The sequence below is a fragment of the Cnephaeus nilssonii genome (assembly GCF_951640355.1).
Source record: "Cnephaeus nilssonii genome assembly, chromosome: 15".
NCBI lineage: Eukaryota > Metazoa > Chordata > Mammalia > Chiroptera > Vespertilionidae > Cnephaeus > Cnephaeus nilssonii.
This window is the reverse complement of record NC_137086.1, coordinates 36951728-36970492: the sequence shown is the minus strand read 5'-3', so window position 1 is coordinate 36970492 and position 18765 is coordinate 36951728. Positions and strand designations below refer to the sequence as shown.

Below are 18765 nucleotides of genomic sequence, written 5' to 3'. Positions count from 1 at the left end.
TTTTGAACTCTATATCCAGTTGTTTGTTTTCTTCCATTTCTTTCATTTGTGACTTGTTTCTTTGTCTCCACATTTTGGCTGGTTCACTGTATTTGTATTGGTAGAGCTGCTATGTCTCCTTGAGTTGGTAGAGTGGCTTTGTGTAGTAGGTGTCCTGCAGGGCCTAGTGGCTTAGCCTCCCCAGTCACCTGAGCTGGGCACTCTATGTCCCCCCCTTTGTGGGCTGTGTGCACAGTCTTGTTGTAGTTGAGGCTTGATTGCTGTTGGTGTCACTGGGAGGAATTGACTTCTAGGCCAATTGGCTGTGAAGACCAGCTGCAACTACAGTGGGAGAACTGCTGTGCTGGAGACACTCCTATAAAGCAGGACTTGTTTCAGTGGGACTTTGGTGCTCACTGAGTCTGCCCCTTGAGTGTGTCCCTTATAGTGTGTAGAGCTGTAATCTGATATGGTCTGATGAGGACCACTGGGTGCACTGACTTTTGATCCAAGGAGGTGCAAAGTCAGCCACTGCCTGGGGCCTCCCAGCAGGAGCTACAGAGAGATCTGCAGATTCCTCCTATTTGTATTGGGCTTGGAAGTGCCCAGGCAAGGCCTAGCTGTAAAGCAAGGCAGGCTGGTACTAGTGCTGGGTCTGATAGATTTGGGGCTCCCTGATCCAGCTACAGCTTGTTTGAGAGATTTTAGCAAAGTCTGAAGCCTGAGCAAGGACAGGCCATTCATATGCAAAAGCTGCTGCAAAGAGCATGGGTGGGGCTGCAGATTGGATGGGGTGGGGTCTCAGGGAATCACCAGGGCGGAGCAAACAGAAATGCCTTCCAATCAGCCCTACAAAAGGGGAGGTCCCAGCATAGGAATAATAACCTCTGTGAACACCTCCATCTAGGAGAAAGCCACTCCCGAGTTCCTGCCTTGATGCCAGATAATCCAGTTCCTACTCATATGTGTCTGGTGCCCCAGGGCCTTGCTTTGGCAGTAGAGCTCAGAGGAAGCGAAACCTTGTAAGTTCAGTTTATGTGCTGGCCCTTTAAGAGGAACACCTGGGTCTCCAGCAGCCTCCATGTCACTCAACCACAATCCCTGCTGGTTTTTGCAGCCCTTAGTTATGGGGACTTCATTTCCCAGCTTTGGGAGCTTGGGTTGGGGGTCGGATGTGGGGATGGGACCCCTTGCTCCTCACGGGGAGCCTCCACAGAGAGCATTTCCCTCCCGATTAAAAAAAACTGCACACATGGGTGTCAGTCTAGCCTGGTCAGTGCCTCTGCCCCTCCTACCAGTCTTAACGTGCTTTCTTCTTCACTTCTCTAGTTGTAGGACTTCTATTCAGCCAGCTTTCAGGTGGTTCTGGATGATGGTTGTTCTGTATTTTAGTTGTAATTTTGATGTGGTTGTTGGAGGCAGCGAGTAAGGTGTTTACCTACACTGCTATCTTGGTTCCCCCTTAAGCATTTTTAATTGTACAGTTTAGTGGCATTCACATTGTTTTGCTACTATCACCACCATCAATCTACAGAACTTTTCATCTAAAAAAACTGAAACTCTGTAGCTATTAAAACAACAACTTGCCTGGTCATTGTGGGTCAGTGGTTGAGTGTCGATCTATGAACCAGGAGGTTATGGTTCTATTCCAGGTTAGGGCACATGCCCAGGATGTGGGCTCCATTCCTGTAGCAGGCATGCAGAAGGCAGCCAATCAATGATTCTCTCTCATCATTGATGTTTCTGTTTCTCTCTGAAATCAATAAAAACATATCCTATATAATAAAAGCATAATATGCTAAGTGTCCGACGGATTGGTCAACTGTTTGGTCAACCGCTTGACCAGTTGCTATGATACGCACTGACCACCAGGGGGCAGATGCTCCAAACAGTAGGTTAACTTACGCCTGGGGTCCCACCGATTGGGACTGGGCGAGAGGGCTGGACATGCCCTGAAGCCCTCCCACAGTCCCTCCCAGGCTGGCCGGCCCCAATCGGGACTGGGTGAGATGGCCCCGATCAGCCCCAATCGCTGACCAAGCCAAGGTACCCCACCCATGCACGAATTCATGCACCGGGCCTCTAGTTAAAAAATAAAATAAAATAAAATAATAAAATAAACAATTACTTCCCTTTTCCTCCTTCCATCTCCTGGCAACCACCACTTACTTTCTGCCTCTCTGAGTTTGACTGCTATCGGTACCTCATATAAGTGTAATTATATATATATTTTTTTGTTGTTAATCCTCACATTAGGATATGTTCCATTGCTTTTTAGAGAGAGCAGAGGGAGGGAGAGAGACAGACATCGATATGAGAGAGACACATCAACTGGTTGCTTCTCATATGTCCCCAACCGGGGGTGGAGAGTGAACCCGCAACCTAGGTATGTGCCCTTGACTGGGAATTGAACCTTCAACCCTTTGGTGCGGGAGCCGACGCTCCAGCCACTGAGCCACATCAGCCAGGGCTAAATATACAGTATTTGTCCTTTTGAAATTGGTTTGTTTCATTTAGCTTAATGTTCTCAAGGTTCATTCATTGTGGCATGTGTCAAAATTTCATTCATTTCTAAGGTTAAATAACATCCCGTTATACTAGTATATATATATTCCACATTTTGTTCATTCCTTCTTCTGTCAGTGGACACTTGAGTTGCTTCCACCTTTTGCTGTTGTGAATAATGCTTCACAATATGAACAAATATCTCATAGCTGCTTTCAGTTCTTTTGGTATATGTTCAGAAGTGGAATTGTTGGATCATATGACAATTCTGTTTCTGATTTTTCGAGGAACTTCATGCTGTTTTTCATAATAGCTGCAGTTTTATATTCCCACCAGTAGTGCATAACAATGTTAATTTCTCCACATTTTTGCCAACATTTGTTGTTTTCTTTTTTTGATAGTAAACATCATAATGGGTATAAGATTGTACTTCATTTTGGTTTGATTTTCATTTTTCTAATGATTAAGTGATATTGACCTTTTTATGTGCTTATTGCCATTTTTAATATCTTTGGAGAAATATCTTCTTTGCTCCTGCTGCTTCTCCTCCTCCACCTCCTCCTCCTCCTACTACTACTCCTTCTTCATCCTCTTCTCCTTCCTCTTCTTCTTCTTCTTCCTCTCTTCCTCCTCCTTATTCTTCTCCTCCTCCTTCCTCTTCTTCTTCTCCTCCTTCTCCTCCTCTTCCTCTTCCTCCTCCTCCTCTTTCCTCCTCCTTCCTCCTTCGTTCTCCTTCTTTTTCCTTCTTCTTCCTTCTTCTTCTTCACCTTTTAACATTTCATGTAATACTGGTTTGGTGGTGATGAACTCCTTTAGGTTTTCCTTGTCTGGGAAGCTCTATATCTGACCTTCAGTTCTAAATGATAGCTTTGCTAAATAGAGTAATCTCTGTTGTAGGTCCTTATTTTTCATCACTTTGAATATTTCTTGCCACTCCCTCTGGCCTACAGAGTTTCTGGTGATTTGATGTGGTCTGAAGCTGTTCATCAGGTGTGGGTCTGACCATTTTTTAATCAGATGTTTCTTTGTTTTCTTTAATTGTAGGAGTTCTTTATATATTCTGGCTATTAACCCTTTATCAGATATATGATTTGCAAATATTTTCTCCCATTGTATGGGTTGCTTTTTCACTGTTTTTTGTGCTCTTTGGTGCACAGAAGTTTTTAATTTTGATACTAGGGGCCCAGTGCATGAAATTTGTGCACTGGGCAGGGGTCCCTCAGCCCAGCCTGCCCCCTCTCACATAGTGGGAGCCCTCAGGGGATGTCCTACTAATGGCTTAGGCCCGCTTCCCATTGGGAGCAGACCTAAGCCGCAGTCTGGCCTCCCTTTTCGGGAGGCGACCGGGCTTATCAGGGGAAAGTGCCAGCCCCATCACCCCACTGCTGCAGCCACTGCCAGTCACCGCAGCCGCCAAGGTATTTTCATCAACATGGACTCCAGTCCCTTCACCATGAAAAAATGACAACTTTCTTTAGGCATTTTCAAGATGTGTCTTTCATAGGATATGACATTTCCTTCTTTATTTTTCTTTTTATCCTCACCTGAGGATGTTTCCATTGATTTTTTCTCCATTTCTCCAATCCCAGGCTCGGCCCTTGCCCAAGCCTAAAGCGCCTGCCCCAGGCTTTAGTCTTGGGAAGTGGGCCCCGCCCCCCAGCCCCTCCGATCGCAGGCTGGGCCACTTCCCAAGCCTAAAGCGTCCGCCCCAAGCTTAAGGCTTGGGAAGGGGGCCCCCCTGCCCCTCCAATGGCCGGCTGGGAGTGACCTGGGTGCCGAGGAGGTTCCTAGGATCCAGGTATGAATGCAAATTAACCGCCATCTTTGTTGGGTTAATTTGCATACTCACTCTGATTGACTGTGGGTGTAGCGGAGGTGCAGTCAGTTTACATGTTTCTCTATTATTAGGTAAGGTATTTCACTTTTTCTTTTGTTGCTTGTGCTTTTGGTGTCATATCCAAGAAATCATCACCAAATTCAATGTTGTGAAGCTTTCCTTCTATGTTTTCTTCTAAAAGTTATTTGTTTTAGGTTATATTTTAGATCTTTTAACTATTTTGAGTTAACTTTTGTATATAGTGTAAGAAAAAGGTCCTACTTTGTTTTTTGGCCGGCGGGTATCCAGTTTTGTAAACACCATCTATTGAAGACTGTCTTCCCCATTGAATGGTCTTGGTAACCTTGTCAAAAATCATTTGATCATATATGGGAGGGTTTATTTCTGGGTTCTTTATGCTATCCCATTGGTCTATATGTTTATATTTATGCCAGTATTACACTTTTTGATAATGGTATCGCTTAATAAATCTTGAAATCATACCTCCAACTTTGTTCTTCTTTACTGTTAATTATATTTTGAATTTTTATTAAAATTCTTGTTTGTTGTCTATACCCCAAAGATTAAGCTGATTTGTATAGCTGGGAAGAGAAAGACTATGTCCACCATCATAGTCTTTTTACTAAAAGAAAAAATTAAGACAGGAAATATGCAAGATGGAAAGATATGAAGAAAAGTAAAATGAGGTTGGGGATATAATCACATCAAAGATTAAGACTATAGTGGTGATTAAAATCATCAGTGGTGGAGTGTGGCAAGGAGCATGCTTGTGATAATAGAGAAGTTACTGATCAACAGAGAAAGAAAAAAAATGTAGTACGCATAAACACTTTGGTAGTGTAGCCCTTAAAGGTACAGAATTTCTGCAGTATACTGTATGGGCTATTGTGTCTTAAGAGTGCTTTTAGTTCCAAATAACAGGAAAATACAAGCCAGAGTGTCTTCAGCCATTAAGGGGACTTACTAGCATACATAACTAAAAAATATCCAGATGTAGGTCAGCCTTTAGGTGTTTGATAGAAAAGTTGATGATGTTATCTAGCCTTGGTTTTGTTTCTCTGCATTTTTCTCAGTTTGATGTCTATGCATCTTTCGCTTTAAGCTCAGGCCATGGTGGTTCCATGTGCTGATTGCATGAGCTTAGACCCTTAATCCTATCTTTGAAGACCTGCAGTTGGAGTCTCTTTCTCTAGAACCATGTAGATCTTGAAAAAGAAATCAGTAGTTTTTAGAAAGGGAGCAACAAATTATGAGAATGCCACCATGAATATTAAAGTAGGCAAGTAGTCCCTTATTTCCTAATAGTTCATAAAGACTTAATTTATATATAATTACTCTTAATTCATCTAGCTTTCAATATTTAGTAAGTACCTCCTATGTGCCCAGCACTATTCTAGGCATTAGAATGAAAATATCTCAGAGTTAACATTCTAGTGAAGACCTAGAATTAAAAAGTTAAATATATAATGATAACTGTTGTATTTTTAAAACTGGGTAATGGGATGGAGTTGCTGGAAGGAGAGTCAGAGAAGGCCTCTTTGAGGAACTAACTTTGTGCAAGAACCTGAGTGATGAGAGGAAACACTTACGCAGAGGTTAAGGTGAAGAGCATTCCAAGCAGAGGAAACAACAAAGGGCCTTGAGATGGGAACAATAGGATTTAGAAGAGTAGAAAGAGAACCAGAATGTCGCAGAGTGGTGAGTGAATGAACACAAGCATGAGATGAGGAGAGAGAAATGGATCTAAGGTTAGGCATGGTAAGGAATATGGCTTTTTTTCTTTTAAGCAAGCACATCAACGAATATGATTCCTTACAGGCAAGTTATGTTTAGTGTAACCTAGCTAAGAGGTTAGAGAAATCTGCAATATATTTAGGGATATTTTAATTTACAAAATCAACTAAACTACAGAAGTTTATTTAAGCTTTAGGGTACCCATTTCTCTTGAGCAGTTCTTTTTCACAAGTCACCTTTACAGTGTTACATACATGACGTTGACTCATTTATAAAATGTTCAAAAGTACATACACAGAATTTACTTTTAGGAACTTTAGGTGCAAGATATTTTAAATCCTTTAAAAATGTATCCTGTTTTCTTATAGGCAACGTTAAATATCATTCACAATGTTGTTCTCTCAGTTCTTGACAAAAACCAAAGAACTAGAGAATTGGAGGAGATTTCACAACAAAAGAATGCTGCAAAGGATAATTCCCTGGACACAGAGGTGGCTTATTTAATCCAGGAAGGCATATTTGTAAGTGATGCATTCAGTGAGAATGAATTAACACCTATAACAATTGACACTACCTCTCAAAGAAATGCATCTCCAAATAGTGAGCCCTGCAGCAGTGATTCGGTATCTGAACCAGAATGCACTACTGATTCTTCATCCAGTAAAGAGCAGACATCCTCATCAGCTACTCCAGGAGGTGTGGACATTATGTGAGTATGGTGACTGCTGCCAACTAAACAAGATTTTGAATCATCTTATTAATGGTTTCAGTAGGTTGATTATTCAGTTTATTGAAAAACCATGTAAACTTTGGTCTTGGAATTTATTTTAACAAAAATCAACTTTATGAAACGTATCATTTTGGAAATGTATGGAAGGTAGTTAGGAGGTGAGCTTTGGAAGTAATCGAGAATTGCAGAATTTTAAGGCTAGAAAGGAATTATTTAAGTAAATGCCTTCATTTCAAAGAGTTTAGATGACTTAAAGTCAGTAGTGACAGAACTTGTCCTGAAACTCAGATCAGTATTACCTATTGTTCTTTTCTATTATGTCACTTTGTATTTTGTATGTAGTGAAAATCTGTTTGATTTACAGTTTTTGATTTTTCAAAGACATGAATTTCCAAGTGGATCATATTGTCTTTTTAAACATTACTTTTTAAAACTTATTATTTTGAAATAATTTCATATTTACAGAAAAGTTGCCAAAATAGTACTAAAAACTCTCATATATCCTTCACTTTGATTTCCCAATTGTTAACAGGTTACCATATTGCCCTGTTTCTCCCACCCTCCCTTTTTCTCTCTCCTCTCTCCCCCTTACCTTCTTTGTCTCTCATGTTAATATTTTTTCTGAATCATTTGACAATAGGTTGCAGACTTGATGTCCCATTATCCCCAAATACTTCAGTGTATATTTCCTAAATACAATAATACTCCCTTAAATAACCACAGTGTACCAATTAAAATCAAGGAAACATTGATACATTATTACCATCTAATCTATAAACTGAAGTAAGAATTTACCAATTGTCCCAATAATCTAGAATATAGAAAGAATGAAAACAAACAAAGCCAATAAAGTCTTTCTGGTCCAAGAATATAGTTTGGATTTAATTATTGTTAAGAATAAGAAGAACTCAGAACTTCTGTTCATTTTCACATAAGTCAGCTTATGGCTCAGGAGCTTATCAAGGTTGCATTTAACAGCATAAAGTCAGCTATATCACCGCCATTCCCCACCAAAAAGAAAACCAAAAAAAACCTCTGAACTACATATTAATAAAAACATTTTTTTTTCTGTTCAGTCTAATAGTTTCACATTTACTGGTTAGGGTACAGTCTAAAACTGCTATTAAAAGAGATGTAAAAACCTCTATAGCTTAAGCCAGTGGTCGGCAAACTGTAGCTCGCAAGCCACATGAGGCTCTTTGGCCCCTTGAGTGTGGCTCTTCCACAAAATACCACGTGCGGGTGCGCACGTACAGTGCGATTGAAACTTTGAGGCCCATGCGCAGAAGTCGGTTTTCGGCTCTCAAAAGAAATTTCAATCGTTATACTGTTGATATTTGGCTCTGTTGACTAATGAGTTTGCCGACCACTGGCTTAAGCAATATAGCATTATGGTCCTCTCATGTAACAGTTCAGAGGTAGGTGGTCCAGAGCTGAATAGGCAGCTCTCCCATCCTAATTGTGTAGCTTCTATCTTTGTCTAAGGAGGTTTTTGTTTTTTTATTCTTTATTGTTTAAAGTATTACATGTCTCCTTTTTCCCCCATTGACCTCTCTCTGGTCATTCCCACCCATCCCCCAGCACACACCCTCACCCCACTACTGTCTATGTCCATGGGTTATGCTTATATGCATGCATACAAGTCCTTTGGTTGATCTCTCACCCCCCAGACTCCCCCACACCCCCGCCTTCCCTCTGAGGTTTGATGGTCTGTTCGATGCTTCTGTGTCTCTGAATCTATTTTAGTTCATCAGTTTATGTTCTTCATTATATTCCACAAATGAGTGAGATCATGTGATATTTATCTTTCTCCGACTGGCTTATTTCACTTAGCATAATGCTCTCCAGGTCCATCCATGCTGCTGCAAATTGGTAAGAATTCCTTCTTTTTACTCTAGTGTAGTATTCCATTGTGTAGATGTACCACAGTTTTTTAATTCACTCAATTGCTAATGGGCACTTAGGCTGTTTCCAAATCTTAGCTATTGTAAATTGTGCTGCTGTGAACATAGGGGTGCATATATCCTTTCTAATTGGTGTTTCTGTTTTCTTGGAATATATTCCTAGAAGTGGAATTACTTGGTCAAATGGGAGTTCCATTTTTAATTTTTTGAGGAAACTCCATACTGTTTTCCACAGTGGCTGCACTAGTCTGCATTCCCACCAGCAGTGCACCAGGGTTCCTTTTTCTCCTCATCCTCTCCAGCACTTGTTTGTTGATTTGTTGATGATAGCCATTCTGACAGGTGTGAGATGGTACCTCATTGTCGTTTTGATTTGCATCTCTCAGATGATTAGTGACTTTGAGCATGTTTTCATATGTCCTCTTTTGAAAAGTGTCTATTCAGGTCTTTTGCCCATTTTTTGGTTGGATTGTTTATCTTCCTTTTGTTAAGTTGTATGAGTTCCCTGTAAATTTTGGAGATTAAACCCTTATCGGTTATAACATTGGCAAATATGTTCTCCCATGCAGTGGGCTTTCTTGTTGTTTTGTTGATGGTTTCTTTTGCTGTGCAGAAGCTTTTTATTTTGATGTAGTCCCATTTGTTTATTTTCTCCTTAGTTTCCATTGTCCTCGGAGCTGTATCGGTAAAGATACTGCTGTGACATGTCTGATATTTTGCTGCCTATGGATTCTTCTAAGATTTTTATGGTTTCCCATCTTACATTCCCATCTTACATATAAAGATATTGCTATGACATGTCATATTTTTCTGCCTATGGATTCTTCTAAGATTTTATGGTTTCCCATCTTACATTTTGAGTTTATTTTTGTGAATGGTATAAGTTGGTGGTCTAGTTTCATTTTTTTGCATGTATCTATCCAATTTTCCCAACACCATTTATTGAAGAGACTGTCTTGACTCCATTGTATGCTCTTGCCTCCTTTGTCAAATATTAATTGAGCATACTGGCTTGGGTTGATTTCTGGGTTCTCTGTTTGGTTCCATTGGTCTATATGTCTGTTTTTGTCCAGTATCGGGCAGTTTGAGAACAATGGCTTTGTAATATACTAGTAGCGTGATATCTGGTATTGTGATCCCTCCAACTTTGTTCTTCTTTCTCATGATTGCTGTGGCTATTCGGGGTCCTTTTTTATTGCAGGTGAATTTTTGGAGAGTTTGTTCTATGTCTATGAAATATGCCGTTGGTATTTTAATGGGGATTGCATTGAATCTATAGATTGCTTTGGGTAGTATGGACATTTTAATGATGTTGATTCTACCAATCCATGGGCACAGTATATTCTTCCATTTGTTTATGTCTTCCTCTATCTCTTTTTTCAACATCCTGTAGTTTTCAGAGTACCGGTCTTTTACGTCCTTAGTTAAGTTTATTCCTAGGTATCTTAATTTTTTTGGTGCAATGGTAAATGGGATTGTTTGTTTTTTTTAATCTCTCTTTCTGTAACTTCACTATTGGTGTATAAAAAAAGCCATAGATTTCTGGGCGTTAATTTTATATCCTGCTACATTGCCAGATTCATGTATTAAATCTAGTATTTTTTTTTGATGGAGTCTTTAGGGTTTTCTACGTATAATATCATGTCACCTGTGAATAATGACAGTTTTACTTCTTCTTTTCCAATTTGGATTCCTTCTATTTCTTCTTCTTGTCTGATCGCTATGGCTAGCACTTCCAGTACTACCAGTATTTGTCCTTTTGTGTCTGGCTTATTTCACATAGCATAATGTCTTCAAGGTTCAACCATGTTGTAGCATGTGTCAGAATTTACTTTTTTCAATGCTGAATACTGTTCTATTGTATGCATAGGCAATGAATGTTTATCCATTCATCTATCAGTGGATTACTGGGTTGCTCCCATCTCTTGGCTATTGTTGTTAGTGCTGTTACTTGAACATGGGTGTGCAAAAACTCATTGAGATACTGCTTTCACTTCTTTTGTATATATACCCAGAAACACTTGTGAAGTTTTCCCCATATTAACATAAAAAAGGATCCAGTTAGTCTTAAAATTAAAGATAATTTGAAAAAGCAAAATTACTAATCCTATCTAATAAAAGAGTAATATGCAGATTGACCATCACTGCAACATACAATATAGCTGCCCCCATGTGGTCAAAGATCCTGCCCCCATGTGGACACAAGATGGCCACCACAAGATGGCCAGCAGGGGAGGGCAGTTGGGAGGCACCAGGCCTGCAAGGGAGGGCAGTTGAGAGGGACCAGGCCTGTAAGGGAGGGCAGTTGGAGGCGATCAACCCTGCAGGGGAGGGCAGTCAGGGATGACCAGGCCAGCAGAGGAGGGAAGTTGGGGGCAAACAGGCTGGCTGGGGAGCAGTTAGGCATCAGTCAGGCTGGTAGCGGAGTGGTTAGGGGGTGATCAGGCTGGCAGGCAGAAGTGGTTAGGGGCAATCAGGAAGGCAGGCAGGTGATCAGTTGGGAGCCAGCAGTCCTGGATTGTGAGAGGGCAGTCGGACATCCCTCAAGGGGTCCCAGATTGGAGAGGGTGCAGGCTGGGCTGAGGCACACGTCCCCCCTCTGTGTACAAATTTCGTGCACCGGGCCTCTAGTAATTAAATAAATGACTTAAAAAACACACAAACATTCGGCTTTGTGAATTGTCATCCTATTTTTTAAAGACTTGAGTTGTTTTTTATTTGCTCTCTTCTTATATCTTTGTGAATTGGTAGCATATTGTCAACAGTTCCAAATTCTTTATCATTCTTTGGTTAGTGACTAATTTTAGAAATCCATCAGAAAATAAAATTTTATTTTAATAATAAATTTGAACTTTGAAATTTAAGCAGTTTGTAGGAGCTGGTATTGAAATAGTACTGGACCATCTATGTAGAAGTAAGTGTTGGAATAGAGGCAGTTCAGCACATTAGAAATAAAATTACACTAATTCTGGATTCTGGTCTCATCCTCTTCATCTTTGTAATTTTGGGTAGGTCACTTTAAACCTTTAGAGATTCAGTGTCCTCATCTATAAAGAAGATATTTACATACCTGCCTCAGAATGTGAGAACCAAACAAATTACTATTTGTGAGAGTACTTTAAGAATATTAACCCCTCTATTATTTTAGAACATTAGTAAATAAATTTAGTGATATTATAATTTTGAAGGATAGCAGTAAATAACTTTCATTAATACCTTACTTAACCCAGTGAGAGTAGTGGTTTTCCTTAAAAATTAATATACATCAAAGCCTCTTTATAATATCTTTGAAAATTATTTTAATTCAACTGAAAGGGAGAAAAAGATGCTAAGGCACTAACTTGGTTTATGTAAACTGAATTGTTGCCATGGAATCAGTGAACTTTACATATACCAGGGGAGAATGTATAAAAATTGAAAGTGATACATTTCCTTCTCAAAACTGGGAAAAAATGCGTAACGTCTTATAAATACTTCTGTTCAATTTTAAGTTCGCTGAGGGCAGTGATCTATTATTTCCCCTCCAGTGCCAAGCATTTAAACACAGTAATTGCTCAGGAGATGTTAGTTCAATTAAACTGAATGTTAACATTCATAATTGTAAGTAAAAAGAGAGCTTGTTTGTCATTAAATAACATTCCTTCCTCTTTTCCTCCTTCCACCGTGTCATCTTAAACACCCATGCACAACCTATTACAGCAACCACTTTATACCTAAGTAGAATTTTTTTTTTTGCTATAATTTTCACAAAATTTCCAACCAGAGTCTGAACTTAACTACTAAAAATATTAGTAGAAAGAGAAAATTATTCTTATAAAAGATTCGGGTAAAATATATTTGTATTGTCTTGACTTGTTTAAGTGATAGATCCTTCACCACACCAAAAAAAAAGTATTTGGCACATCACAGAATTTTTCCTTAAATGATAATTTTATAGTATTTTGTTTTTTATTGATATGTCATCTACGTAGAACAATGTGTTCACAACTTTCCCTGACTTAATCTATTTTTTATCATTTTCAGGGTGAATGAAGACATGAAATTAACTGACTTAGAACTAGGAAAGCTGGCAAATAATATCCAAGAGTTATTGTATAGTGCCTCAGACATATGCCATGATCGAGCTGTCAAATTTCTCATGTCAAGAGCAAAGGTTAGTTGTTTTGATAAAGCTTTAGATATTTTATATATAGTGTAATTATTTTGAAAATCTGGAATCATATCCCTGTTCATGTCCCTATGTTCCCCATAATGCATATGATATTTTTAACACTTAGTAAGATTAATTATTAGGAAGATGTTAAAATAATCCAAATAAGAGAAATAGTAAAACGTATTCAAGTATTCTTTTCAAATAAATGATTTAATAAAAGACTTTGAAATATACCTTAATAATTAATTTGAAATTAATAATGCTGTTTTGTACATGTGAGTGTAATTAGTCAAACAATTTATTATTAAAATTACTTGAACTCCAATATTGTGAAATCCTATATAATAAAAGGCTAATATGCAAATTGCCCCACAACTGGGAGTTCGACCAGGGGCAGGGCCAGCTGGCCAACTACCTGCAGCCCCTCCCCCCAGCCGGCTCCACCCCCAATCGGGGGTGGAATTGGCAAGCCAACCGCCTGCATCCCCTCCCCACGGCCGGCCCAGCCCAATCAGCCTCGATCAGGGAGGGCTGGCCAGACCCTAACCATGCACAAATTTGTGCACCGGGCCTCTAGTTTTTATATAATACTAGAGGCCCAGTGCACGAAATTCGTGCACGGGGGTGTGTGTCCCTCAGCCTAGCCTGCACCCTCTCCAATCTGGGACCCCTCGAGGGATGTCGGACAGCCCGTTTAGGCCCGATCCTCCCGGGATCGGGCCTAAACGGGCAGTCGGACATCCCTCTCACAATCCAGGACTGCTGGCTCCCAACTGCTTGCCTGCCTGCCTTCCTGATTGCCCTAACCGCTTCTGCCTGCAGCCTGATCACCTCCTAACCTCTCCCTTGCCAGCCTGATTGATGCCTAACTGCTCCGCTGCCAGCCTGTTTGCCCCTAACTGCCCTCTCCTGCAGGCCTGGTCACCCCTAACTGCCCTCCCCTGCAGGCCTGTTCCCCCCCCAACTGCTCTCTTCTGCAGGCCTGGGTCCCCCCTAACTGCCCTCCCCTGCAGGCTTGATCGCCCCCAGCTGCCCTCCCTTGCAGGCCTGGTCCCTCCCAACTGCCCTCCCCTGCTGGTCTGATCGCCCACAACTGCCCTCCCTTGCAGGCCTGGTCACTCCCAACTGCCCTCCACTGCTGGCCATTTTGTGGTGGCCATCTTGTGTCCACATGGGGGCAGCCATCTTGTGTGTTGGAGTGACGGTCAATTTGCATATTACTCATTTATTAGGATAGAGGCCTGGTGCACGGGTGGGGGCCGGCTGGTTTGCCCTGAAGGGTGTCCCGGATCCGGGTGGGGGTGGCCTGGGCGAGGGGCCTATGGTGGTTTGCAGGCCAACCACACCCCCTGGCCACCCAAGCGGAGGCCCTGGTATCTGGGATTTATTTATCTTCTATAATTGAAACTTTGTAGCCTTCAGCGGAGGCCAGGGCAGGCGGGAAGCTTGGCTACCTCCATTGCCAGGGGCAACCCAAGCCTCCTGCTCTCTCCAGCTCTGTGGCTGCTGCCATTTTTGTTGGGATTTATTTATCTTCTATAACTGAAACTTTGTAGCCTTGAGCGGAGGACAGGGCCAGCCAGAGCGGGAGGGAAACTTGGCTTCCTCCATTGCCGGGGAAACCCAAGCCTCCTGCTCACTTCGTGGTCGCAGCCATCTTGGTTTGGTTAATTTGCATACTCACTCCTGATTGGCTTGTGGGCGTGGCTTGTGGGCGTAGTGGAGGTATGGTCACTTTGCAATGTTTCTCTTTTATTAGTGTAAATTGTGAATTTATTTGAGCTGCTATATTAAATGGGTTGGGATAAAATTGAGACATCTTAAGCTTTTTACATTCATTTTTGAGACTGAAGTATTAAGAATCATTAAAATAATGATTTCAAAATAATTTTTTTGAATTAATATTTTAAATATAATAAAATAATAACATTTGTCAAACTGAGTGGTTTTGTATCATATCCATATTTGGTGATATACTAACTGTCACGATTTTTGTGTTATCTTTAAAATTTAGGATGGTTTTCTTGAGAAGCTAAATTCCACGGAATTCATAACACTTTCTAGGTTAATGGAAACATTCATTTTAGACACTGAACAGATCTGTGGAAGAAAAAGCATGTCATTACTTGGAGCACTTCAGAGCCAAGCTAATAAATTTGTAAACAGGTTTCATGAAGAGAGAAAAACTAAGCTCAGGTATCATTACTATGTCTATTCTGTCCTTAACTTTTTTCCTTTTCTTTACAAAAACACAATTATATTTAAAAGAAGAAACTTAACTGATTGGCCAACCAAAACTCCTAAGTTTTTCCTTTTTAATTAAAGGCAGATTTGGAATCAAAATCACATTTTTTGGCTTTTCAAAATGAAGTTAGAATGTTTATTCCCATTAAAATATTTATCAGGAAGATACTTAATAGATTGCCTTTTTCCCCCACTGAAAGTGAAGATAATTATGTTTCATCACTCTTCTTGGTTAGTCTAAGACTGTGGTCGGCAAACTGCGCCTCGCGAGCCACATGTGGCTCTTTGCCCCCTTGAGTGTGGCTCTTCCACAAAATACCACGGCCTAGGCGAGTCTATTTTGAAGAAGTGGCGTTAGAAGAAGTTTAAGTTTAAAAAATTTGGCTCTCAAAAGAAATTTCAATCGTTGTACTGTTGATATTTGGCTCTGTTGACTAATGAGTTTGCTGACCACTGGGCTAAGACATATAAAAAGAGAAATATTTTCTGAAAATATTCATACTATTTATGAATGATTTCAGTTTACTAATGTGTTCAGCACTTTTAAGTCTTATGTACTAACAATATAGCTAATAGATATTGCTATTTAAAAACTCGGTGTCTTGTATTGCATGAGCTCTACTTGAATTTAACTTACTTGTAGTTTTTATTATTAAAAGATATAACAAAAGTTTTATGTATTTTCTCAGCTCTTTTCAACCAAGAAAAATGGCATTAAAATGTTAAGGTTTATCTTTCTTTTTACTTTTAAATAGCCTCCTCTTAGACAATGAGCGCTGGAAACAAGCTGATGTTCCTGCAGAATTTCAGGATCTTGTTGATTCTCTATCAGATGGAAAGATTGCTTTACCTGAAAAAAAGTCAGGGGGTATGTGTGTTTTTTCACACACTCTCTTCCAATTTTATATTGTTTGTTCTTTTTGTAGGAATGCTTAATATTTCATTAATTGACAATACATCCTTAAAAGCCTAGAACTAATACTCCCAGCTTAGTTAGTAGTTGACTAGAAAAGTATAAGTGGTAATTTATAATTTAGATATTTATTGATGGGTAATCATATGCCAGACACTGTACCAGGTGCTTTTTCAAACTCCAGTTTTAAAACTCAATCTGTTATGAAGATTCTAGAAGCCCGGTGCATGAAATTCGTGCAGCGGGTGTGTGTGTGGGGGGGTGTCCCTCAGCCCGACCTGAACCCTCTCCAATCTGGGACCCCTTGGGGCAGTCGGACATCCCTCTCACAATCTGGGACTGCTGGCTCCTAACCACTTTGCTGCTTGCCTGCCTGATTGCCCCCTAACCTAAGGTGACCAGATTTTAACATTGGTAAAGCGGGACACCATTGACCGGGGGGCGGGGAGGGGTTCTTGATTAAAAATTTGGTCTATATGGAGCAACAAAAATTTTCATAGAACGCAAAAATAGTATTGTAATATATTTTTTAAAATTTCAACATAAGTACAATTTACAAATATAATAAATAAAAAATTATGTATAGTATTATTTTATTCTTTGGCATATTTCTCATTTGAGTGAATTTTTTTTAGTAGATTGCTGTCGTTGTTTAAAAGGTCATGAATTTGCCGTAATGTAAGTTGTAAGTGTCACTTTCAAGGCCGGCGCTAGACTTTTTGCTGCCACTATAAAATATAAATAATACGAGTACTGTCTGCTAAATTCAAGAAAATTTATGTATTTATGAAATAAATAAATAAATTACTTACCTAAATTATCTGAATAGCTGATTTGTAATGACATCACTTGTTTAACTAGCTTACTAGCACGCAGTACGATGTGTATCGTCTGAGAGACAGTTACAAAATGTTTTCGTCATTGCCAATCCCAAAAAATGCCATTGTTCATTAAGTCCAAACAATGGTGGTCGAATTCTAACAACTGATCAACAATGCGAACTTTGATAAGCAGTTCTTGATAATCAGTTCTCAACAATTATTTGTTATTATTAAAGTTTAACATTATAAAATTAACAAAAATAATATAAAACTCATATCTTGGCTAAATAGCCACATGGCCACCGAAAACCGTATATTCCCTTCCCATTCTCCCGCCGTTCCCTAGCTTGTTGTGCATTCTTTCCAAAAATCGGGACTTTTTAAAAACGCCGCGGGACGCGGGACAAATTGTTAAAAATCGGGACTGTCCCGCCAAAAGCGGGATGTCTGGTCACCTTATCCTAACCACTCCCCTGCCAGCCTGATTGATGCCTAACTGCTCCCCTGCCAGCCTGATTGCCCCCAACTGCCCTCCCCTGCCAGCCCAAATATCTCCAACTGCCCTCCCCTGCCAGCCTGATCTCCCACAACTGCCCTCCCCTGCTGGCTATCTTGTGGTGGCCATCTTTTGACGATGTGAGGGCAGCTATCATATGGTGGCGTCGCATGAGAGCGTGATGTCACCTAGGCTTTTATTATATAGGACTATTGTTACATTGTTTAACAGTGAGGAAATGAGGATGCATGAAGCTTTGAAGGGATAAGAAATTTTGTATAAATGTGATGAGCTGGAATTTGAAACCAGCATCGTATAATTTCATAGTTATGTTCTTTAAAAAAAAATCTTTATTCAGATTATTCCAGTTGGTCCTCCTTTTTTCCCCCCATAGCTCCCCTCCACCAGGTTCCCAGCCCCCCATCCCAACCCGTCCCATGTCCTTACCCCCCCCCCACTGTCCTCATCCATAGGTGTATGATTTTTGTCCAGTCTCTTCCCACACCCCCCATACCCCTTTCCCCCTGAGGATTGTCAGTCCACTCCCTTTCTATGCCCCTGATTCTATTATTTTCATCAGACTATTCTGTTCATCAGATTTTTTATTCACTTGATTTTTAGATTCACTCGTTGATAGCTATGTATTTGTTGTTCATAATTTTTATCTTTACCTTTTTCTTCTTCTTCCTCTTCTTAAAGAATACCTTTCAGCATTTCATATAATACTGGTTTGGCGGTGATGAACTCCTTTAGCTTTTTCTTATCTGTGAAGCTCTTTATCTGCCCTTCAATTCTGAATGATAGCTTTGCTGGGCAGAGTAATCTTGGTTGTAGGTTCTTGCTATTCATCATTTTGAATATTTTTTGCCACTCGTGTCTGGCCTGCATAGTTTCTGTTGAGAAATCAGCTGACAATCGTATGGGTGCTCCCTTGTAGGTAACTAACTGTTTTTCTCCTGCTGCTTTTAATATTCTCTCTTTGTCTTTTGCTCTTGGCATTTTAATTATGATGTATCTTGGTGTGGTCCTCTTTGGATTCCTTTTGTTTGGGGTTCTGTGTGCTTCCTGGACTTGTAAGTCTATTTCTTTCACCAGGTGGGGGAAGTTTTTGGTCATTATTTCTTCAAATAGGTTTTCAGTATCTTGCTCTCTCTCTTCTTCTGGCACCCCCATAATTCTGATGTTGGTACGCTTGAAGTTGTCCCAGAGGCTCCTTACACTATCTTCATATTTTTGGATTCCTTTTTCTTTTCTGGTTGTGTGTGTTTTGCTTCTTTGTATTTCAAATCTTTGACTTGATTCTTGCGATCCTCTAGTCTGCTGTTGGATCTCTGTATATAATTTTTTTATTTCAGTCAGTGTATGCTTAATTTCTAGTTGGTCCTTTTTCATATCCTCGAGGGTCTCGCTAAATTTATCGGCCTTTTCTAGAAAATTCTTGAAAAACCT

The 18765-nt window shown here is 40.1% G+C and overlaps 1 protein-coding gene across 6 annotated transcripts in view; it reads left to right on the top strand.

Annotated features, from left to right (window-relative positions):
• Positions 1-18765, top strand: part of VPS54 (VPS54 subunit of GARP complex) — a 122147-nt gene that overhangs the window by 77717 nt on the left and 25665 nt on the right. For all 6 annotated transcript variants that reach the window (XR_013814653.1, XR_013814654.1, XM_079792310.1 and 3 more), the window contains 4 exons: positions 6424-6764; positions 12713-12842; positions 14857-15038; positions 15842-15954. Coding sequence is in view for 4 of the 6 variants with exons in the window: in XM_079792310.1 (XP_079648436.1) it covers positions 6424-6764; positions 12713-12842; positions 14857-15038; positions 15842-15954 (766 nt within the window). In the remaining 2 variants the exon portion in view is untranslated. The remainder of the gene's footprint in view (positions 1-6423; positions 6765-12712; positions 12843-14856; positions 15039-15841; positions 15955-18765) is intronic.